The sequence below is a fragment of the Sesamum indicum genome, linkage group LG15 (assembly GCF_000512975.1).
Source record: "Sesamum indicum cultivar Zhongzhi No. 13 linkage group LG15, S_indicum_v1.0, whole genome shotgun sequence".
Taxonomy (NCBI): domain Eukaryota; kingdom Viridiplantae; phylum Streptophyta; class Magnoliopsida; order Lamiales; family Pedaliaceae; genus Sesamum; species Sesamum indicum.
Window position 1 is genome coordinate 1090997 of NC_026159.1, and position 23269 is coordinate 1114265.

At 39.9% G+C, this 23269-nt stretch overlaps 6 protein-coding genes and 1 non-coding gene across 8 annotated transcripts; 1 reads left to right on the top strand and 6 right to left on the bottom strand.

Moving 5' to 3' along the window:
- On the bottom strand, nucleotides 234-4294 carry LOC105177273 (phosphate transporter PHO1 homolog 9). Its single transcript, XM_011100354.2, has 13 exons — nucleotides 3444-4294; nucleotides 2993-3299; nucleotides 2862-2910; nucleotides 2707-2778; nucleotides 2486-2615; nucleotides 2223-2343; nucleotides 1835-2093; nucleotides 1589-1693; nucleotides 1458-1502; nucleotides 1170-1319; nucleotides 798-1076; nucleotides 553-692; nucleotides 234-472 (listed from the first exon to the last, which is right to left on the bottom strand). Exons 1-13 carry the CDS (start codon nucleotides 4024-4026, stop codon nucleotides 379-381), a joined length of 2334 nt encoding a protein of 777 aa, XP_011098656.1. The 5' UTR covers nucleotides 4027-4294; the 3' UTR covers nucleotides 234-378.
- LOC105177274 (uncharacterized protein At5g39570) lies at nucleotides 5737-7842 on the bottom strand. The gene is made up of 2 exons (XM_011100355.2): nucleotides 6850-7842; nucleotides 5737-6092 (listed from the first exon to the last, which is right to left on the bottom strand). Exons 1-2 carry the CDS (start codon nucleotides 7765-7767, stop codon nucleotides 6003-6005), a joined length of 1008 nt encoding a protein of 335 aa, XP_011098657.1. The 5' UTR covers nucleotides 7768-7842; the 3' UTR covers nucleotides 5737-6002.
- On the top strand, nucleotides 8277-10363 carry LOC105177275. Of its 2 annotated transcripts, XM_011100356.2 has the most exons (5): nucleotides 8278-8579; nucleotides 8706-8792; nucleotides 9453-9602; nucleotides 9712-9909; nucleotides 10045-10363. In XM_011100356.2, exons 1-5 carry the CDS (start codon nucleotides 8310-8312, stop codon nucleotides 10144-10146), a joined length of 807 nt encoding a protein of 268 aa, XP_011098658.1. In that variant the 5' UTR covers nucleotides 8278-8309; the 3' UTR covers nucleotides 10147-10363. The 2 variants fall into 2 exon arrangements, with proteins under 2 accessions (XP_011098659.1, XP_011098658.1); XM_011100357.2 differs by lacking the exon at nucleotides 8706-8792 and having other exon boundaries at nucleotides 8277-8579.
- TRNAA-UGC lies at nucleotides 10419-10491 on the bottom strand. The gene has a single exon. It is a non-coding gene; the product is annotated as a tRNA-Ala (tRNA).
- Nucleotides 10618-12965, bottom strand: LOC105177276 (pentatricopeptide repeat-containing protein At5g15340, mitochondrial). Its single transcript, XM_011100358.2, has one exon. The coding sequence runs from the start codon at nucleotides 12659-12661 to the stop codon at nucleotides 10751-10753; it is 1911 nt and encodes a 636-aa protein (XP_011098660.1). The 5' UTR covers nucleotides 12662-12965; the 3' UTR covers nucleotides 10618-10750.
- LOC105177278 (vesicle transport v-SNARE 13) lies at nucleotides 13535-16034 on the bottom strand (the record flags this gene model as incomplete). Its single annotated transcript, XM_020699300.1, is given in 5 exon segments — nucleotides 13535-13835; nucleotides 14112-14282; nucleotides 14754-14942; nucleotides 15031-15089; nucleotides 15775-16034. Coding segments are annotated over 5 exon segments (666 nt in total). The 3' UTR covers nucleotides 13535-13682.
- LOC105177279 (ARF guanine-nucleotide exchange factor GNOM) lies at nucleotides 16591-23172 on the bottom strand. Its single transcript, XM_011100364.2, has 3 exons — nucleotides 22846-23172; nucleotides 21113-21924; nucleotides 16591-20604 (listed from the first exon to the last, which is right to left on the bottom strand). Exons 2-3 carry the CDS (start codon nucleotides 21845-21847, stop codon nucleotides 17020-17022), a joined length of 4320 nt encoding a protein of 1439 aa, XP_011098666.1. The 5' UTR covers nucleotides 21848-21924; nucleotides 22846-23172; the 3' UTR covers nucleotides 16591-17019.

Here is a 23269-nt window from a genome sequence, read left to right on the forward strand (position 1 = left end):
TTTACCAAACGGAAAAATAGGATTCTTATTAGATTTCCAGAAACAAATATAATTGATCTGAATTTGCGGCTTGATAAGTTGTCCACCATTTACTGCATAACTATTCTTGTTCACCTCAAGTTCCCAGGTTTAGACCTCTTGGTCTTGGCTCTTGATGACAGCTATAACTACTCTGTCGCGTCGCGTACATACAAATCCCAACTTTTTCCTTTTTGTAACAAAAAACAAATAAATACTGTCGACAAAGCCTCATATTAACCATTATTTGTCTGTACATCTCTCACTCTTCTCTCAAGAAATCTAAACAATGCAAAAGAATTCCAACTCTCATGTGATTTTCTTCTGTATACAAAGAATCTGTAATGTGTTCATGTACTGTCACATAATCTTTTCATCTTCGTAGTGAAATGGCAAGGGTACTGATTTGAATGCTCGATATCTGCCTACGTTGTTGAAGTGCTCGTTCTCCAACCTGTCCAATCAAAACTCATCCTCATTAACATCAGACCTCGACAGTTTGATGTAATCCAATGTATGAATCACCATTCAAACCTGAAGAAGTTCCATATCCCACGGCGGAGTATCTCCAAGCAGGCAACCACTGCAACCATGGCTCGCCTGTGGAGAAATGGTGCTTCATGGAAATCAAGAACCAGCTGCATCCATACAAGTCTTAGAAGAATGTTCACTACCTGCAATTTGAAACTATATCGTATTAGCATGGTTTGTTGAAGAAGCATCACAAGTTTAATCACTCCAAAGATTTTAAACCATAATGAGACGAGACGAATACTCACTATTGCCACAAAGTATACAGCCTTGTTTGATATCAACAGCTTATCTCTGAGCCATGGATTTCTGGCATTCCTTTGCAGAAGACCCCAATCTATGACAATGTCCCAGTATGTGTTATAGACCGTGGTAACTCCTGAGGTTGATGCCGCCATGACTTTCCAAAACGGTCCTCTCCTAAGATCGTATATTGTCCTCATGACGAGCGCCACTATGGTGGAGAAGTACTTTAGGCAGTTTAGCCCTTGCATGGTATCTTTCTCCTCAAATAGGCGGCGAAGGCACTGAATTTATTAGAGCAGCTAAGAGTTAGGTTGCTATTTGAATATAGAGAAGATTGAACACAAAATTTGTGTTGATCCACAAATTTAACTTACCTGAAGGGCCCGTGACCAGAAAGGGATGATGGCGATGACAATATATAGAACTTCATATACATTGCTTTCGAGGCACCTGTTTGATCGTTTTTTGAAGTCTCCCCACCCGTAGTAGCAAACATAGAATTGCAAACTTCTGAAAGCCTGAACCTGAAATACATGAAGACCGGAATATCTCCTTGATAAGCAATAATTGCTAATAGTTGTTTTCTAATTTAAGAGTGTGGATTGGGATTGATGTATATCTCTATACGATAGTATACAGTTATTATGAGGACAATGTCGCACCTGGCTTGTTAACTGGTCTGCCAAGAAGAAATCAGAAAGAGTAACCTACAAAAACAGCCAGTCAGAGATGATGATGAGGTAACAATATCAGTTTACATCTACTTTCTTCTTCTTTTAGAAATCTGAAGCACCTTGTACAGCGGGGCACAAATACAGTGCCATGCGCACCGAAGGAGAAAAAAGCGGCTTGAACGGTAAATGATGTTGAAAGGACAGAAGGTTATAAGAAGCACAACCTGTAAGGAATATCAGAAAAATCCGAAGACGGTTGTTCAATTAAGGATCTTAGAGGGAAAAGTGTTACTAGGAAATAAGGTTCTGCATCTTTCTAGTACTAATTCACATACTACGAGGAGAAAAAATAGATGCAAACTTACAGTGACTAGGCCTAGAGGAACCAGTTCTGTTAGTGCTTCAAAACTTTGTGTTCTTGGATCCATCTCCATGTCGAGGTTTGAAAGTACAGCAGCTAATGCAAGTACAGAAAGGCCAGAAGCAAGGAGGAAAACCTCTCTAAAACCTAATTCTGTTCCTGGTTTAAATCCAAATATAAAGGGGTAGTTGACTTTGAATCGCCTCCAAAGGTATGTGTTTGATCCATACATGATCATGTGTAGGACAATGAATCCAAACAAGCTGCAGCAATGAAAAATTATCCATTACTATTATGAAGTAGATTATCCTCATTCACTTATTCCAGTGGTGGAGAAACGAGGAAAAAAGCTCTGCCATTGCCGGCTTTGTAAGTAGCTAAAACATTTATACCTGTAGAGTGGAAATATATTATCCATGTACTGCCCTCGTCCCTCATGATTAAGAAGATTCCGGGCATGTATGGAGACAATAATAGCAGCAACCAGTGCTATTGAGCAACCAGTAAAAAGACCTGCAGGGGAAATTAACCAATCACTTCATCGCAATCATTTGAAAGAATTTCATATCAATACTGTATTTCAATGGGCAAAGAGTACATATTATATGTGCTGAGATTGCTGAAAGGATGACAAGTTCCTTTCTGCACAACTTACCAAGGAAAAACGTTGTTCTGTGTCTCTCCTTTTTATGTCCCGGCCTCAAAGATTTCATTCCTTTTCTGCGATTGCCATTTGCAAAGTGCTTGATGAATGTGGCTTCTAGTCTTTCTATGAGTTTGTTAACCTGGGAGACCAGATGAGAGCAAAAAATGAAGACCAAACAGTCTTGAATTTGAACCCTCGTAGAAATTAATAGCACGTCTTCAAGTACAAACCTCGTCAGAGGTGCCAAGATAAGATTTGTCAACCATCTCCAAGTAAGATTTTGAAGCACTCCTTGAAGTGATCTGCAAGCAAATAAGTCGATAAGTGAGAGCAAAACATAAGGAAATAACATCATTTCTCTTTGATTGAGTAGGAATTTAACTACCTTGTCATACTTCTTCATGATCTTGGAGAGTGCAAGCATATTCAAGAAACTGGCGCACAATACAGCAAAAATGTCAGTCTACTTCAATCACTGGAAAGGTAACAGGCTAACAATTGAGAGAAACTTTTTACCAGTAGCTTTTCAGAAGTCGAAGCTGTTGGTAAAATTCGATGAAGGCCTTCCTCAATTTTTCTTCTGCTTTTGTCAGCTCCTCCTTGCTGAATGATGGGTCTGATTTTGAACTCTTGATAACATTTCTTAAAGTCGAGACTGGAGTGTCGGGATCAACGTTTATTTTTACATGATCCAAAACATCTATAGAAGCAGGCCTAAAGCTTCGACCGTCCTTCCTGTTCTTCTCGGCGCTCACCTGTTCACCTACAGAATTGCCCTCAGTGCTCATCTCAACTTCTTGGATTACATCCATTCGTAGTCCTCCTTTTCAACGTTTGAAAACAGAAGAATAATTGAGAATGGAGAAGACTACTCAAGAACGAAACATGAGACCGTTACAGTAACTTCAACTTCTTTTATCAAAGAAAAAAAAGAGCAACAGTCTGCAAAAGTTTCTTTCTGCCTTACCTTGCTTCACACCATTGACTGATGCAATAACAGTTGCAGGAGCTGAGTTCCCAGCAGTTGCTGCAACCCTGACTTCTGCCGGAACAAATCCCTCTCCCACATAAGGCTTCTCCACCCTTATCCTCAAAGCAATAAGTGCGTCCATCTGTTTGCTCAGCTCCTCCGCCTCTCTCTTCACTTCCTCCACCTTTCCCTTATAAAACTTCACCACTTTATTGAACTCCGCATCCAGTTTCCTGAAGAACATGAGCTCGTATTCTCCGCCTTCTTCCGATGACCTCAAAAACATGGTCTGGTAATAATAATCAGAGCCCTCTTGCTCCACCGCACTCACCAATATCACTTCATCCTCACTCTTCCTCGGGGATCCCCTCAGGCCAGTCAGCCCGCTGAATGCCCTGTACATGGTTAGCCTCCTCGTCAGGGAGCGTTGACGGGCCGCAGGGCCAGGGGATGATGGCAATGCGTGATTCTTTCTGAACCTCAAGAGATCTTTCAGCAGTTTCTTGAGTTCGTTGTAATCCACGTATGCTGCCTGCCATTCTTGCACCATTTGGGAAGCTAATTCCTTCCCAAACTTCATCTTTGCTAAGTTTCAAGACAAACAAAATCCAATTCCGAGTTCTCGATGATTCTGAAGATGTTTGGCTCTGAGTTCTTGGTGGTGGTTGGCAATGGCGATCCAAAAATAAAGACAATTAATGACGCGTGATTTTGCAAATGCAAACTTGATAGGTAGAATATTTGAGACAAGACGAAATCTTTTGATTATTGTGTTTTCTTGTAATGAAAATCTACTACCCACCATTCTACTTTATAATTCCAAAAAAGACAAGAAAGTGTCTTAGAGATTTGAACAGGATTTGGTCTAAAGATCTGTACCTCCATTCTCTACTCGTTTTCAACTGATTCATAATCATTTGCCATGACAGCTGCATTTTTGCTGTTTTTTAATTGTTTTGTTGTAATTGTATCATCCCTGTTCCCACCAAAAATGAAATTCAGTCTCCATACACATGTTTAATCATATTACTTGACAAAAACACTGTAATAAATGAAAATTAGTTGGATTTGTTACGCGCTTGATAAAGTAAAAACATCCAAGCTTCACATACAAATCTAAATAGAAACCTTTGTTCAATAAACAGTTTTTATCTGAATTTGATGATTGAATTCAAATCATACCGATAAAATCGTAATTATCATTTGATTGATATATAACTAAAAAAAAAAAATAGTATTCCCTAGTTGATTGAGTCTGACCATGTTGAATATGGTTTTTTCTCACCTCTATTATAATAAGTTGATATTCAATTTTAATTACATTACTTAATTGAAATATAATTTATTTTGTGGCTAATCCGCCAAAAGTCAAATGTATTTGATGGTACAACTTCCTAATTTGCTACTTTAATAGATGGTAATTATCTAACAACAGCTTTCTTATATTAATTAAAGAGTCTTGTTGACAAGACGGCAACCCAATATTATAGTCATTATCATCATAAAGAAAAATTGACTTTTGGACATGCAGCATGCGACGCCCCCATTGCCTCTTTTTTTTCAACCCAAAAGTTCACTGTCTCTGTACATCACCAAATTCACTGTCATTCAAAGTGGTTAAACAGCTGTTAAACAGAGATAAAGTAATACAGAAATACATGGTCGGTTGCATCAATCTTGGAGGTACCACGTAAATGTGATTGACATGCACTTATTTAGAAACCAGTCAACTTATCCAACTTGTTGCTATTTCTATAAAAATTGAATAGGGAAAGGGAAACATTATTTGTTTGCAAGGATATTAATTTAATTGCATTCTCGCTCTGTCCAAAGTTGAGTTGATTTGGTCGTTTTGAACAGCAAGTTGGACGAGGAGACGTGTTTTTGTGTAAGATGACAAGAACAATAACTCACTTAATTTTATTAGCGTACAGATGCTGCTGCTAATGATATTTGCTGCCAAGGCTGATATTCTTGCTATTCTTAACCCACCCCATGCTTTTCGCTTTGAGTTGCATATTGTATATTTGCTCAAAAAGGGTCTTCACATAGTTTTCTTACAATCACATGAACAAAGTATCAAATCTTCAGAACTGATACTAAATATTATGAGGAAACAATCAAAATTTTCACAACCTAGCAAAATTACTAGATGGGAAATAACTATCCAGGGCATCAATGAATCATCTTCCAATTCAAGTCCGTACACACCACCAGAGGCGTTGAGAAGACGTGCATCATTTACGAGGCAAACATACAAAAATACACACAAGATCAGCTCACATAGATGACAAACTGAGTAAAAACATAAATTACCAGATATCTGGGATTTTATTAAGTTTAAACATCACGAAGCATAAAGATTCACACACATAGTCCAGGCCTACATAAGCCATGCAAGTACTTCTTCATATTTATTTTCTGCATATGGCTACAACCCAATATGCTTAGAACACTCAAAACAAACATCATTCAGAAAAACACACACCAACTATTTATTTAGTATCTCAATACGGGATGATATGATCCTTGATCAGAATGCAGCAAGCATTACACTTAATCGTCATAGTGCTTGCGATGGTGATGGTGGTGGTGGTGCTTACTGCGACGCTTCTCATCATCATCGTCGTCCTCGTCATCATCTCCCTGCCAAATAAAGCATTGTATAGACTTAGAAGTTAAAGATTCACCAATACAGTACCAAAAGTTTGGCACTGATAAATCTAAGAAGTCTTTCTTCTACGGTTCTACCCAACAGTTCTTCATGGAATCTGAATTGAAGAACTGAAGTAGTTACATTGTCCAAATAAAAACATCATAAACTGATCCACTCCATTATTCGAATAACAACAGCAAGATTTATTGGATAGATCAGTGAGTGAACCAGCAAATGATTCTCAAATTTTCATATACAGCCACAGTATTTTTTATGGTATCAGCCAATTTGGGCCACCTATTACACTGCAACTTTTTACTCAGGAAACCTCTTTCACTCTACTTTCTTTCCTCAATAACATGGATATGCTGACGGTAATAACTCTTTTAATACATGTTGATGTATTGTAGGTACTAGTAATGACTCTATTCTTGGGCAATCAGTATGAGTGAATTCATTATAGTTACTAAACCAACTTTTACAAGGCCAAAGTTTTGATAACAAAGATTCGTATGTGTTAAAGTTACTTCTAATATTCTCTGTAACATCAGGATCATATGATTCCAAAGCTTATAATCAAGAAGCTAACAGAAAAAATGACAACATACAGACAGTATCAGAAAACAAGGACAGTCCAGTAGTAATCGATGTTTGCAATGATAAGCATCGCCCTTTAACTAATAACAAGAGATAACCGTATAGCACAAGAATCATGGTAATAAAGAAGAAGGGAACAGAAAATCTCACATATTTCTTTCGGCCATAGCCAGAATCATCATCATCACGCCTCTCATAGCTTGGCTTCCTGTAATCCTCTTCCTCAGACCTCCCATAGCTGGGCCTTTCGTACCCCTCAGTCTCATAAGTGGGTCGACCATAGCTTGGCTTCTCCTCTTCATACTCATTTCTCCGCCCATACCCATAACCGCCCCCGCTTTCCTCTTCCCCATACCCACTCTTCCTTCCATAGCCACCAGATCCAAACTCCTCGGACTCAGGCTTCCGTCCATAACTTGATCCGTACTCGGATCCACCGTATTCAGACTCGGGCTTCCTCCCGTAGCCGGAGCTGTACTCCGAAGTAGGTTCCTGGTACTCACTCTTGCGACCATACCCCGATCCGTATTCAGAGCTGGGTCTCTCATATTCGGGCTTCCTCCCATACTCGGATCCGTACTCTGAATCGGGCCTCTCGTACTCGGGTTTCCTACCATAACCGGATCCATACGACTGTTCGTATTCGGGCTTCCTCCCATACTCGGATCCGTATTCCGAATCGGGCCTCTCATACTCTGGCTTCCTGCCATACCCAGATCCATACTCGGATCCACCACCTGATCCATATTCACTCTCTCCACCATACCCACCACCTGGGCGAGGCTGGGAAGGTCGGGGCCTGGGGCGTGCGTAGCTCTTGTACTCATTGTCCAAAGCATCATCAGCGTAGGCGGAGGGCTCAGCATAGGAAGTATACTGCGGGCGATCGTAATCAAAGTCGTCGGAAGCGGAGGAGGTGTTGGGGTAGCAGGTCTCTTCGGAATGAGGGAGGGGGCGGCCGTAGGTCAAAGCGATGTCGTATCCACCGCCATAGGGGGTGGGATCGTACTCATCGAAGTCATCAACCTCGTCGCCGGTGTCGTGGTGGCCCTTGGGGAAGTAAGACATGGTTGATTGATCGGGTAATTTAGGATTCTGGATATCTGTGAGATGGGATGGGGATGTGATGGCCAATGTATGTATATATATAGTAGTAGTATATAATGGTGGAAATGGGCTTGGATCTCAGATTTATTACCACCACTATGTAGTAGTATAGTGTAGGAGAGATGTGGGCACGTGGACGTATGGCTACTATTCGGGTCCAATCCAATTCTTTATGGGTTGGGTCATTCACATTTTGCACCTTAAACGCCTAAAATCAAATAATTATTCACTCCATATTATATCTCACACATACTTCAATTTGCATGTGAAATGCGAAGTTGTACGGAGCCTTAACAAAGTTGATTGTAATTTAATTTGGAAAAAATTGGTGTATTGCATATGGGCTATGAGTGAGTTTTCTATAAATGCAATAATATAAATTTTCAGGACAATGTTGGGTGTTGAAGGGTCCCGCTTATGGCTCCCCGTGAAGTCTTGAACCATTAATAACTGGACACATCAGATGACTAAACTATTAAACTCAGATATGGTTGTCCTCTTCAATGCCTCCCATTCCCTTCCGTTCTTCGCCAGCCTCAAATTTTGATCTTCCCGAAGAAACAGCTGAAATGGGTGAGGTTGCGGCGGCGCAGTCATGCCGCAACGCCCTGTTACCCGGCCATTTCAAGGTATACCCGCTTAAGCTAAGTGCAAAATGGCAATGCAACGTTGGAAAAAGGTTGAGGGTAATGAAAGTAGAAGCTCAGATGGTGAATCCGTCTACTTACTCTTCCAGAATTTCCACCGACATCCCTTTATATGAAACTCCTGGGGTAACAACAAAGCTCTTAACTTGTGTTCATTAATGATTCAGTTGCTGTCTCCCTCTTTCATCTTTGTTATTAGCAAGATTTTCTGTTTACGGGGTTTAATTTAGAGTTTGAGTTTGAAACCGGCAGGCTTCGTTTGATGTGTATTTGGAAGATAAGCCCAGGGTTTTTAAAGCCATCTTTCCTGATAAACGTAGGAGCCAGCAACTCAATGAGGTTATCTTTCTTATTTCTTGTCCTTCACTGTTCTTCCTTTTCTTTTGGCTTTTTGGTTGGCAAAGTTATCCCTTTATTTTGGCTTCTTCCATTACAACTATATACCAAGTACCTTGGATTAGATTGTTTGATGCATTTTAATACTCAAAGAACCATGAATGCTAGATTATAAAAACTGTCCGTACCAGAACGTTTGGTCGCTGTATAGAGCAGATGAGGACACACCTCTTTGACAATCAAATTACCTTCATTTTGACAACTAATCACATTGTCAAACCAAGATGGGAAGGGGTTCTTAGGAATGGAATTGTGGGAAAAGGGGTCGCTGATTGTTATTACTTGTAGCAGATAGCAGGGAAATTACGCTTTAAATGATATCTTGGATGCCCAATCAAGACTTTTGTAACTGAACCTAGAAGTTTAACTTGCAATAGGGCAAATGATCAGAACATGAAATTAGGTGCTTGTAGCAACAATATATCCCCTGTTTGGTCCATATATTCGAATTTGGTTGAATATATTATGTGATCTCCTCTCACTTTCGTGGGTTTTGAGAACTCAACTATCAGAGAGTTTGAAGCAGCCAAGCTGCAGTAGTTGGTTAGTGTGTGTGTGTGTGAGAGAGAGAGATATTTATGATTTTGTATTAATCACATGCAGGAAGAGTGGAGAGTTCACATGCTACCAATAGAATTCCTATTCCTGACTGTGTCCCCGGTGATTGACATGAGGTTAAGATGTAAATCTTGTGGGAAGGGGTACCCACCTGGAGTTCCTCAAGATATTTCAAAGGTTCTTGAGCTTGACATTGTAAGTAAATGCACAAACATCTCAATGATCTCATCAACACCATTTGCTAGCGGTTACTGTTTTTGCCTCCAGCATTTCTTAACACCAACCTCTAGCAATCATCATGCAGATTAGATGGGAGCTCCAGGGATTGGATGACATGCTCAAGCCATCTCAATTTTCCCTTGGTGTAAAAGGGGCTCTGTACCCCGACAGACGCGGACCACGAAGCAGGCTGAAAGGTCAACTACAAATGAGTATAAGCTTCATCCTCCCTCCTATGCTTGCATTGGTTCCTGAAGATATTCGTCGAGATGTTGCAGAGTCGGTTAGACATCTGCCCTTGACTTGTTCTTGTTTCAGTATCGTTCTTTACTTTGGCTTAATTTTACACAGAGATAGATAAGAATATGTAGGATATGTTTCTGAAGTAAGGTTGCTGTGTGTTCTGCTTTGTGAATAGGTTCTCAAGAGATTGGTGGAGAACATGAAAGATAAAGTTAACGGCAGCCTGATTGCGGATTATAGCGAATTCAAGAGGGAAAGACCAAAGGCATTAGCATGAGCTCAGGATTTGATCTGATGGTCAATTCAGATAGTGATATACGTCTTCTTGAGGAACATATAAAGGCTGTTGAAAAGTGGAGGAAGTTTGAGGAACCCCCAAAATTTGTCACAGAATTCGTGTTTGTAAATGATTGAAGTTTTCTCCTGCTGTGCTTGCCTACGCCATTCTTTTGCTATGGCTTATTGAACAAAGTCCATCTGCCTCTGTGTTTCAATTCATTAACCACGCAAAAAAAAGAAAAATATATGGTCCTTTATAAAAGTAAGGAATGGAGATGCGGGGGATCGAACCCCGTGCCTCTCGCATGCAAAGCGAGCGCTCTACCATTTGAGCTACATCCCCACGACGTGAATTTGTAGAACAATTTTAACAAGTCCGTTTGGGTGCGGTCAAGTCACCCCATGCAACAACTCTCTAACTAGAGTGACTTGGCTTATCCACAATTCCACATCTTAGGCAGCATTAAGGCGACAAGAATGGCAGGATTATGAATGGGGAGTCAGTAAGCGTAACTGTTGCATAAAATGAAGTAACACATTTTGAAAATCCAATACATTGATCTCCATGTTTGTTCACGTTTCCCTGGATTCTATGGTCTAGGTCACCAGTAATCAGAACATGAACACAAACCATTCTTGAATGAGTGAAATCGATTGCGATCTCTTACAACTATTTCCCTATTGTAGATTTTCGACGCTATCTTCAATGCAGAATGACAATCTTGGCATATTCGCAAGTTCTTAAAAATATAAAGAGGAGTCCCAGCTTTTGTGCTAATTAGACCAAAACACACAGCCAACTTCTCACTATGAGCCAGCAAAGCTCGCTCCTTTTCCTCCTGCTCATTGGTATCATCATCCCCACCACCGCCGCCACCACCATATATGATCTGGGAGGTTGTGTCGGGTACATAACCGGCCAATTTTAGCTCCCGAATCATCTCATCCAACATCAAGTATATCTCGTTGATCCTTGGATGTGATTTCTCCCCTGCACTAAACTGGTGAATTTTTCCGTTGATATACATGGTACTAATTCCTGGAACTTTTCTGATTCCTTTGTCTCTTAGATCCCTGCGCAAAGAATCAGCTTTATCTATCTTGCCTGACAAAGCATACATGTTTGAGAGCAAGACATGATGCTCAGTGTTGTATGGATACATCTGAACCAGATCTCTTACAAGACGTTCCCCCAGCTCGTGCATTCTGTGCACGTTGCAGGCTCCTAACAAAGACCCCAGGACTACCTCATTTGGTCTCATTGGCATGCCTCGTATCACAGCCTCTGCTTCTTCGAGACGTCCAGACCGACCCAAAAGATCCACCATGCATGCGTAGTTCTCCATTGAAGGCCTTATGCCATACACATTTTCAAGGCTGTAGAACAATTGCCGACCTTCATCAACTAACCCAGAGTGACTACAAGCACTTAACACAGCTGTGAAAGTCACATCATTTGGTTTGGCCTCTTCTAACATCTGATCAAACATTTCCAAAACCATAGCACCCTTTCCATGCATGGCCAATCCACCAAGCATGGCATTCCATGTAACCACATTCCTCATATGCATAGACATGAATACTCGAATAGCAGTATTAATCCGACCACATTTAGCATACATATCGAGTAACGCCGTGCCAAACTTAACATCCGTTAAGGCATCTATTGTTGCTTTGAGTGCATATGTGTGCACCCATTTACCCATTACAACATCCCCCGACTGGGTACAAGACGATAACAATGAGCAAAGGGAAGCACAATTCAAGTGGAATCCATACTCAAAGATCATTTCTGTCAGAAGCCCAAAAGCCTCCTTATTAAACCCATTCTCTACGTACCTCGCTATCATTATAGTCCAAGCAATCTCATTTCTCTCCGGCATTTCATCGAACAAATTCTTCCCTCTCTCCAGTCCTTTCCATTTCATCACACCCCATAATAGCACAGTCCAGGAAACAACATTTCTTCCAGTCATCTCATCAAACAACGTCTTAGCATCGCCCATTAGCCCGCACTTGACATACATATCCATAGCAGCGTTCCCCGGTTTGACGCAAAAATTTAAACCCATTTTGATCATGCAAGCATGGACTTGAATTCCAAACACACTGTTTCCCACCTTAGAGCAAGTACTGAACACGGAAACCATTGTGATATCGTCGATCAATACCCCCTCCCTTCGCATGCTAACAAATAAACTAAGGGCATCCATGGATAACCCACCGCGGCTGTAACTGTCCATAAGCGTGGTCCAGTCGACCGTATCCTTCTCTGTTATGGGAATTTCATCGAACAGTTTGCGTGCCGCCAAGACATCTCCACAGGCAGCGTACATGTGCAGAATAATGTTGGGAAGAAATGTTTTCGGAAGGTTGAGGAGGCCACTCGTGATGGCAGTGGCGTGCACCTTCTTCCCTGTACCCAGACCTGAGTGTCGAGCGCAAGATCTCATCAGGGCTCGGCAATGGCGAGCCAGTGAAGAGGGAGTGGAGCATACAGCTGGCCATCTCATAAGAAAACCTACCACAGTAGTCTACAAATTCCAATGGAAGCGTCGAAATAGATGGACCGATTGTCCTCGTCAAATCTTATAGTGCTTCTAAGTTGTTGGAATTTCAATGTAATAGCAAGTAAATATACATTTGCCCAACATTTTCTTACTTTCTTATGGCCTTTTCAGTAGACCCGAGTGGATATTGAGAACTTAGAGATGCCGCGGAAATAATTAATGGCATGTAGTTATTTTTCAAAAGATTATTACTCACATCTAGTCTGACGGAATGGGGTGTACCAGACTTGTCATCGAATTTATTTTTTTTTTATTGTACATTAATTTTTAAATTGTACAGACACCAATAATACCTAAATATATTATATTTATCATGTGTCAAACTTGACCCGAATGAAAATTTCCCTTTTCACTCAACGTCTCAACCAATTGCATTGGCATGTGGACATTCTTGACTGTTGACATGTCTCTCTTTTCTTTTTATTTTTTAAATTTTTACCACAGATGTTTCCATTCAATGTTGAAGGTGAAATTTAACCCTATTCAGGAAGGGAGCCAAAGAATAGCTATGTCTTCTTAATAGAGCACTAATTGAAGTAAAGCGAAACAAGTCCTTCCTAGTTTTGGCTCAAGCTATCAACAAGCATCACCTATCTGACAAACTCAAGCTTGCATCTAAAAATCCATTTTTCATATAAATTTCAGCACACAGTGAAAAAAATGTCGAGCCACTTCTCTAACACTTGGATTTGTTTGTCGGCCTTCATTAACAGGCCACCAAAACCCACAGGTTCAAGTTCAAACTGGATTTTTCCTAGCGGCTCCAAGTATTGCACAAGTTTGAGTTTTACAAGGCAATAGATATCAAAATAGTAGTACTAATAAATAGTAGAATCGTAACTATTCAAAATTTTAAAGTCACATCAAATGAGAGTGTCTGGACCCTCGAGTTAATTAAATTAACGAACATAACAAAAAGAAGAAACTCACTAAACTGTTCCTCAAAATTATGTGGTTCTTTTGGTCATTTAGCAAGTTTGAAATACAAGATCAAGAGGATAACAAGAACCAGTACTGAAATTATAGCACCAATAATCCACTTGTTTCGGCTCATCCTCCTTGATATAGAAGTTATAACTCGCTTGCTCCTGCTTATGTTGTCATCCACACCATGTAGCTGGAACAGAAAATGTGAATGATCAGGCATGCCAAGCACAATGTAATTTGAACTCCATTTCAACAGTCTTACCTAGCTCTAACTCTTCAGGATTCATCATATAGGAAACAAATATTTTCACACCAAAAGAAATAAGGAGTTTGAAAGATCTTCTGCATTAGGACTTAGGGAGGAATGGGGTTTCACACTCATTAAAGCAAGAGACAGGGCAATTTTTTCTTCATATTGCAGATTGCAATAGGATGCAAGAAAATGTGGAACATGAAGAAGATATACCGTGTTATTAGCATGTAAGAGAGACTGACGTTGTTGGTGTAAATCCTGAAGAAGTGACACACCAAGCTCTTCTGTCTCCAGCATGACCTTTCTACTTTCACTGATCCTGTTGCCGGAATTGTTCAATCTTTCAGTTGACATTAACAATCTGTCCCTTTGGTTTGCTGATGCCTGTGATAATCACCATAAACACATTATAAATTCTGCAGAAGTAAAAGAATGATCTATCTCCCTACCCTTATAAATTACAACCTAAGTGTTCCATTGAAGGGTTTTTTTCCTATTTTAAAATAAATCACGGAAGAAAAAGGTGCTTTGGATCAAAACAAAAGTAGATGTTACTGGAAAAAAATAATAAATATAAATATATATATATATATATATAAGCTCCTCTGAAAGGGAGTTTTTGTAGGACAAGAAGTATATGTTGACCAACGAGCAAGAATATTCCAAATTATCTCAAAAGTTTATGCAATACAGATATCATATAAAAGTATAATTGCTGAGTCAAGTGCAAGCTCCAAGAATTAGACAAGCATCAGGAATGGAAGCGCTCATTTTTCTGAATATTCTCTAGAAGAAATGATATCCGAACCCAAAAAGAAAGAGTGGAAGACCATAAACAGAACGGCATAAACATACCGTCAATGTGTCAGCCATCCCTGCCTCCAGCAACTCATCCCGGGCAGCCTGGTTTAAGTTCATTGATGCAATTCGCTTTACTTCGTTTTTCAAATTGTTCAGATCAGATTTATACTCTCTCAGCTTGGCAAGAAGCACTGCCTTAATGTTTGGCTGCAAACCACGGGCCTCAAGGTCCATCTTACGTATCTATAAGATTATCGGTCAATCACACTCTAAAAATAACTCAATGAGAAACAAACAGAAAGAAATATGATCGAAATGGGTTAATATGTACCAAAGCTTCAGCCTCATCCAGTCCACCTCTTACTTCAGAAATCTTTTGCTTCTGTTGCTCTGTGAAGAAATAAGTCTTGGTTTCTTAGATGGTCCATTTCACCAGTTAAACAAGGAAATCAGTGTGACTGAGTGAGCGACTATCTCTAAAAACCTACCTTTAAACTAACTATGACTGAGTGAGCGATTATCAAATAGAAACATGGAAATATAAAGATATCAAGTACCCCCACCCCAGTGTACGGAAAGAATAAACACCACGTACAATTTGCATAGAAGATCCCAATTTTGTCCATGTTTCCGATGAAATAGGAGCAAGATCAAACCTTACGCCATGGTACCCCCACCACTCCCCAAAGAAAATAAACGGAACACGCAGGGCCTATCGAATCCCAGTTATCATATATCAGGTGTCACATCTCATCCTATGCAATACAGAATAAAGTAATCAGCTTGACATTTGGAACGCAACCAAAATTTCTGCAGCAGGTCTCAAATTCACGACGCCGCAGAAACAATTAGGATAACAGTAAAGAGGAGAATTCTCTTGCATGTTTGTTCAGTTTAATTCACGTATATATTTTTAGCTTAAACCTTCTACTATTGAAAATTCACACGACTATAAACATCTAAAGGCCATACGGTATAGGAATGCAAAAACGAGCAGAATTAATTCACCAATATGTGAAGGGAAATAAATAATAAATAAGCTAGGACTCCTAATTGAATGAGGGCTTGAACTAACCTCCATCAAGATAACTAACCGAAGAGGTCTTCTTCGATAAATTCGCAGAGAGCTCGCAATACTGGCGCTCGTAACTTTCAAATACCTCGCTCATCGTAAACTTTATGATTAAATTGAGAGAAAAAAAGAAGAAAGATAAATCAACCTCCCATCCAATCTGTAGTATGACCCCAAAATTTGAAAATCTTCGCTTAGCGACAAGAAGCACAACCCTTATGTGATCCAGGAAAATGAAAATAACCTGGAGAATCGGGTTGAAGATCCGTCTCTGTAGCGGGAAAAAAAAATAAAAAAAAATGAGGAAATTACACTGTAACACTTGCATTCATGGAGTTTGTCTTCAGGTCAGGATATGTCCATCAAGAAAACATTCAATTTAGGAGTAAATTACGTGCACCACCCCTAAATTAAGACCTAATTAGAGAAATTAGCTCTCATGAGTTTCCATTGATGGGTCAAGAACATGGCATACCTGTTGGCTGTCAATTGTAATTTGTAAAAATAGAGGGAGTTCAATCTTATTAAATATTGTCTTAAAGCGTGTTAATGTAACAAAATCTTGAATTTGGCCAATATGACATAATGTCAATCTCGCATTTATACGCCTCAAGATAACATTAATGCATGCCTGTTGTTAGGGTAGGAAAAGTAAAAGAAACCTCCTAACTAATAATTAAAAGGGCATGACAAAATTCCTTCAATATTACGTCAATAATGAAATAATACAAACAGGCCAAGCATGTAATGTGCCCAAGAATAGTTAGAAGCGCACCTGAAATTTGGCAAATTAATTTTCATGTGGTAAAGAGAAGTTAGACAAGAATTACAATTGAATACACCAATCCTTGGGAAAAAAATATCCTGGAAACTTGAACCACCTATCTTATTTGAGTTGACAAGTCCAATGTAAGTATATTAGATGCTCTATGTTATTGTACAAAATATAGTATTATGCTCTACCAATATAATGCTGCCAAAAAAACATTTCAACGATATAGCAACCCCTCTGTCTGTCATCCTCCAAAACACAAACAATAGAGCCACCAAATGAATGGCTTATGGCCTCCCCAAGAAGTCATCCATCTTTTCACCGTTAGGGGGTTAAGAAGTAGTACATATCTAGCAACGCAGACCAAATAGTAGATGATCTAATACCAGCATCACTGCTGCAGGAATTTTGAACTTCTTCTCCCCAGGATAAATGCATCATCCTTGTATTTATAACATACAGATGAATGATCATTCTCATGCTGTGGTCTCATTTGGTGGAACAATACCATTTCCATCAGGGAGAGGGCTACAGCCAGCCTTACCATGTTTTTCTTGCAACTTCTCCAATTCTTCACTGGGAAATACTTCTAACTGCAGAGACGGGGCTATGTTTTTCACGTGCAACCAAGTTAGTTGCCAAAAGCTGTCTCCTCCAACAGGATCACTCGGCACAAGAATCCCACTCGTCTTCATCACTAGCAGTGTGTTCTTAAGAAGCTCGGGAACTAATTCATGGATCTTCTCGCTCCGTTTCCCTCTGAATCTCATCTTCATGTATTTTTCCATACAACCAAGCACCTTTAACCAAAGTTGGCAGAATGAAGTTGACTGAGACAGATCATTCAGGGTCTGTAAATATGTTTTCGACAAGAGTTTAAGCGAAAATATCATTGATCCTTCCATGCTACGATAGTCCTTTGGAGACTGTTGCTGAGCCAGTTCTGGCAGTTCATCAAGCAATGTGAAGATTACCAAATCAAAACATTGTAGCCATAGATCAGTTGGAATATGGATACCTTCCACTCCTGTCAAGCATCTTTGTAACAATACAATTGCATGATTCCTGACCTCCTCTCTGTGATCTACACACACTTTTCTGAGACTCTGCACAAGCCTCATCCACATTTCCAGTATATCCTGAGACATCTTTACGGCAGCCTCCTCACCAGCAGCTTCCTTAGTCTGGTGAAACCATGTAACCAGACAAACAACTGAACCAGCCATCAGGTCTAAGGATTTGACAGATCTATCGACATGACCTACTCGAGACTCGGCAAACTGCCGGGCAGCATTCACACAAAGCACGTAATTTGCGGGTGACAGGTGGGCCCCATCAGACATGATATAAGACAGAGTCTCAAATCCAGATTCAGATGCTTCTGGATGCCGAGCAGTGATTGAAAGTAAAGATATGATTGTCCGCCAACCCATATGAGATCTGATCTGCATTGCATTTGCTTTCACCAGATGCATTACTTCCTGTGTAATTGGTTCACAATAAGCATCAGCCACCCGAGCATCAAGTTTCAATACTAGTTGCAGAGACTTGAGAAGCTCATCCGTAAGGTTTTCCTTGTAAGGAAGCAACCGCTGGCATATACGAAGGAGCCCAAATACAGCCTTCTCTACAAGGGCACAAGGCATTACAGTTGATTGAACAACACTGGCAATATGCTCATAAACGTTTTGCCATAGAAGCATGATCCTATCTCGGTTGTTTAGAGTGATTGCAATCAGCAACTCCAGACAAAAAACAGCTGTGTCTTCATCTTCCAGAGAGTTATTCCCTTTAAGAGGACGTCTTGCAGCCACGACAAGAGCACGAACAAGCTGTGATAAAGATTCTGCTTGCAGAAACTTACTCTCAGCAAAAATGGTATCAATGTGACAATTTTGTATTGTCTGCAGAGTACGCTGGCGAGCAGCAAGCTCTTCTTCTGAGGGTTGGGGTGCAGGTTCTTCAGCATCAAGAGATAACAGTAGGCTAAACCGGCCCATTAGCCCAGATGATTTCCTAGAAGGAACCGTTACCTGAGGTGCTGGTGAAGGAGTAGCTGATATTTTAACTTGATCATTATCAGGAGAAGACTCCAACTCATCAGTAGCATCACTGGCAAGACGTGCTGGAAGAAGGCCTATCTTCTGCAAACTCAAGATACAGTCCAGTATGTTTCTCCAGCTTAAACGTATGTGATCACTGTAACGGTTTGCAATGGTAAAAACTGCTACAGTTGCCATCTTAGCTTTTGTGTCATCCCCAAAATACAGAATTGAATTTTCATCGAAAGATGGATGCAACAAGGTTGTAAATTTGCAAAGAGAGACAATCAAATCATCCAATACTTCATTCAAATTGTATGATGCTGAAAGTTTAGCAATGGCCAAAAATCCATCAATACATGACTGCAAGACGTCTTCCTGCTCTGCATGATCAAACACCACTGAGATAGCAGCAATTGCTGGACCAGACAATATAGTAAACATGTCAAAGTCTAGGTGGGATCCAGACTCAGAGACAATAAATGGAGATGTCTGCTTTGCTTTGTGTGTTAGACCAATCCAGTGGCTCCGCGTCAGAACTGCACCAGCACCACCTTGATCTGGTACCATACGGATTTCATTCTCACAGATAGAGTGATAAAGCTCAGTCAAGAAATCTCGAGGAAGATCATCTCCACCATTGATTTTCCTGTTGTTCCGAATAAAATCTTCTTCACTCATCTTCTTCTTGACCTGTGCGTTGTGTTGATCTGTGTTGAGCAGTATCAAAGAATATGACAGCAGGAGCGCAGCATCTTTATTGGCCAAAATATTTGGTGCTTGCTCAAAATAGCTCTCAGCAAATGCTTCAAGCACTCTCTGTATCTTCTGGGACTCCCCAGGCAATCTGAAAGTGTCCAAGAAAATACGCAAAGCAGTGTCCAAGTTCATGTCCCGGAAATCAAATGTCCTGGCAAATTCATGAAGCACTTGTACACAGAATTCATCATGACTTCCTAGAAAATCCCCAATAATATTTTTATCTAGTCCAGTTGTATACCTAAAGAAGCAAGCTACACTTCTGGGGTCCAGATTGTCAGGCAATAGATTTAATCCTTGAAGAAATTCAAGACCCTTCTTGGGATCCCTGTTGAAGTGATCAACGCCAATCATCAACTTTTTCTTAATGTTCTTCATATTATGAACAAACGGAACCCAGTGAAGAGGTTCACTATAATCATGACATCTCACAGTCCAGAATGGCTTATATTCCTCAAGTTCTAGGGAAGCTTCCCCCAAACTGGATGAATCATGGCCTATTCTTTCAGCCATACCCTGAACCAAAGCAGTGAGACCATCCAGAGCAAGGGTGTTCATTGCAGATAAAGGGCTGTTCACTGGAAAAGCACTCCTTGATAACAGGTTTGCAAGGCCTTCAAACACATTGCTGCAGGATATATCACAATCATAATTGGCATATGACTCGATGACAAACATAGGCTGCCTGCAGAAATCAATAAGAGCTTCCATAGCAACCTCCTGCTGTTGGTAGGAAGCCCCATACTTACTTTGTGCAATTCTCAACAACACATTAGAAATAAAAGCTTCAAGCTGTAATTTTAATTTAGTACGGAGGTGATGATAAAGATTGAGAACTATGCTACACACTGTTGAAAGAATTAGTGGACTCATCGACAAACCAAACTGCATCAGATTGTAAAACAGTTCTTCCTGTATCAGAGCCAATAATTTAGGATGATTTCCGAAATAAGCCCCACCTAATTCTATAGCGGAATTAATCAAACCCAAAGCAAATAGAGGAACATCTTCATGATATGCTATTGGATTTGATCTGGGACCAACTTCAATGTTTTCCATCACGTTTAGCAGAGAGCATAAGAAGTGGAATATTTCCACCATTGCTGGGACACCATAAGGATCCATCATCAAAGATTCAGCACTAGAGGTGCTATCTTTCCCATGGGCATTCTCATTTTTACTAATGTCAGAATCTGCAGAAGCATAACCATCGACATATTGCTTCTCCTCAAGAGTGTGATTTTGCACTGTTCCATCATCCTGCAACGGAAGTAAGTGCTTCTGAAATGAATAACTTAGCATAAACTTTATCCCCCTCAACAAGGCATAAATTTGTCACTAAACATATGAATGACGACAGACAATTATAGGAAGTATCTTTTTCTGATAACCACTCAATTTAACCTGGATAATCATCTCCAGACAAGAATGAAGTTTTTCAAAAAGGGCATGAAACAACTTTAAAGATCCATCCTTTGTGGTGAGGAATTTTCTAACCTAACTGCAGTGATTATATCTGTTAAATTTATCTTTAAAAGGTTTTGTTCCTAATTGTTAACCCTAAAGGTAAACAAACTAAAGAAGATTCTCTGTCCCATTTTACTTTATCCAAGGTCTCTATATTTGTATCCTTAATGAAATAATTCAAACTGTAAAGCAAATTAGAGTCTAGTGTTTACAGGCTTGGCATCAATCATGGTGACAGAAGCATCTTGCAGTTCTAAAGCTGGTAAAACATGCCACATAAAAGTGTAACTCCTCCTTTTACCTCTATGTTAGGAGAAGGCCTGTTTCCATGATCCAAATCATGCCTTTCATCGCCCAAGTCAGGAAGGTGTGAAAAGATACACCTGACAAGCTCATGCATTGTGTGGCGGGATATCCTTTGCAGAAGTTCACTTTTAGAGCTTGCCTGATGGACTATTCGGAAGCAAGTATTCACTATACTACATACATGATGGTTATTCAAACTAACAGATGCTTTATTTTTCATGCAAGCCAAAAGAACTTGAAGAATCTTCATAAGTACTACTTCTTCCGATGCAGGATCGGTCACCTCAAAACGGCAGCTTGTCACAGCATCAACGATTAGGTGTAAAGCATTATCTACGTTCACAGTTTTTGAATCAAGTATCTGTAGATTTAAGATTTTGTAAACAGATGACAAAGCAACACCAGTGATTGGTGCACCAGTTTCATCAGATTTAATGACATCCAAAAATGGCTGGAGGTACAGAACTGGATCAATGGTATGCCAATGTTTTTGCCATGCAAATATCTTCTTCCGCAGTTCCTTGAAGGATATTATGAGAGAATGCTCTATCTGCTCATCATCCGAGGCATAATGAACTCCCCATCTCACATTTCTCCTCATCACAGCCAAAACTGCACCTATTTCTGAATTCACCATACAGGCAACAGCACCACCAGAAAGCTTGAACAAATAGTCGGGCTGCTCATCCAACCCATTGACCTCTTTCTGATTTAGCAAATTCATAGTCATCTTGCTTCTATGCTCTCACAAAGTTATGGATATAATATATGCATGAGGAAGGTCCTCCAGCCCAGTTAAGTATTGCCCTTCACAATTTATACACAAATTAACAGATCAATAGACTTGACACTATAAGATTTTACTGAGACAGAATATATAGGCAGGCAAGTGCTGGTTAGACAACAGAATATGGGAAGACAGTAGAACTCAACTGATCCAGTAATATCCTACTTAATCTAGTAGTGAACAGAATAATGCCAGTTAAAGAATACAAAATGGGATCATTACGAAACTTCACTTTTGGAAAGCATATTCCGCTATTAGATTTCCATCTTGTTGCTTGAAAATATAGAAGAATATGTCCCGTGAATCATTATTTGAATGCAGGACAGAAGTAAAGCTTGGAAGAATTTTGTTAAAGAAAAAATGGAGCGGACATCTATAGGAAAAGAAATAACTTCTTGACAATTAGCTAGAAAGAAGTTACTTGGCTACGTCATTGCACCACCAAAATGTCATTTCCTTTCTCATTACACATGTAAAATTGTTCGTTTAAAAGGACGCCACTCACGGCATATTGAAAATAAAAGATCTCAACAAAAATATCGGGTATCTTCCAATCTAAATGAAATAGTTATCAAATACAGTCTCTTAAGCACAGTTAGTGATCTATTTTAAATGATTCAGTCAATTAATAAAAAATAAAAAAAGAGTAAATAGAAGTGCATGATTAATCAGCTAACAAAAGCAAAAGGGTAAGATTCAAATTCAAATCAAATTCCAGGGAGAAATTGGTGGAACCTACCATCACATGGAAGTACATTTTCCTACCCCGTAAATCTAACACAAAAATGCATAAGAAATAAACAACTCAAGTGCGCAGATCTAAATTAATGGCAGCGGAATCCAACACCAAAACAAAATCGAAGCAAGATCTACCACAGCCCCTTCCGACTAATCAAAAGCAACAATCACATAAAGAATTGGAAGTGAAAGCGTGTGATTACCGGTCAGGCAATAGTCCAACAATCAGAATTCGAGTTTGAGGAACCGAATCGAGGTGAAACGGAGAGAGAAGTCGGAGTTGGATTGGAGATCAGACCGAGGAGTCGGAAGAGGGGTGTTTTTTCCTTTCTCCGCAGGGGGGCGTAGCCTGCTACCTGCGGTGACGAGGGGACAGTTCTGGCAATTTGAATTAAAAAACTTTTGGTCAAAATCTTAATCGCACGCACTGGGTGGCTTGGGATTTGAGAAAGCACGTTTCTGCGTTCGATGCAAGTGCAAGGTAAATGATGAATTGCGCCTCTGCGCCTTTCGGCCCGAACTATTTCCTTAGCCGTTTTTTTATGGTTATTGGTGACACAATCCCATACCAGGCCCAACTATTCTCTCTCTGTCTCTTTTTTCTTTTTTCTTTTTTTTTTTTTTGGG

What these genes read in the sequence shown, in the direction of transcription:
- LOC105177276 (XM_011100358.2), bottom strand. Translation starts at nt 12,661, where the DNA reads ATGAGATGGCCAGCTGTATGCTCCACTCCCTCTTCACTGGCTCGCCAT.
- LOC105177274 (XM_011100355.2), bottom strand. Translation starts at nt 7,767, where the DNA reads ATGTCTTACTTCCCCAAGGGCCACCACGACACCGGCGACGAGGTTGAT. An exon ending in GCTATGGCCGAAAGAAATAT is followed by an intron (nt 6,093 to 6,849) that starts GTGAGATTTTCT and finishes TTTATTTGGCAG; the next exon opens with GGAGATGATGACGAGGACGA.
- LOC105177273 (XM_011100354.2), bottom strand. Translation starts at nt 4,026, where the DNA reads ATGAAGTTTGGGAAGGAATTAGCTTCCCAAATGGTGCAAGAATGGCAG. An exon ending in AGTCAATGGTGTGAAGCAAG is followed by an intron (nt 3,300 to 3,443) that starts GTAAGGCAGAAA and finishes AACGTTGAAAAG; the next exon opens with GAGGACTACGAATGGATGTA. An exon ending in ATCTTGGCACCTCTGACGAG is followed by an intron (nt 2,616 to 2,706) that starts GTTTGTACTTGA and finishes CTGGTCTCCCAG; the next exon opens with GTTAACAAACTCATAGAAAG.
- LOC105177275 (XM_011100356.2), top strand. Translation starts at nt 8,310, where the DNA reads ATGCCTCCCATTCCCTTCCGTTCTTCGCCAGCCTCAAATTTTGATCTT. An exon ending in GGAGCCAGCAACTCAATGAG is followed by an intron (nt 8,793 to 9,452) that starts GTTATCTTTCTT and finishes AATCACATGCAG; the next exon opens with GAAGAGTGGAGAGTTCACAT. An exon ending in GTCGAGATGTTGCAGAGTCG is followed by an intron (nt 9,910 to 10,044) that starts GTTAGACATCTG and finishes CTTTGTGAATAG; the next exon opens with GTTCTCAAGAGATTGGTGGA.
- LOC105177279 (XM_011100364.2), bottom strand. Translation starts at nt 21,847, where the DNA reads ATGACTATGAATTTGCTAAATCAGAAAGAGGTCAATGGGTTGGATGAG. An exon ending in GGCCTTCTCCTAACATAGAG is followed by an intron (nt 20,605 to 21,112) that starts GTAAAAGGAGGA and finishes CTTCCGTTGCAG; the next exon opens with GATGATGGAACAGTGCAAAA.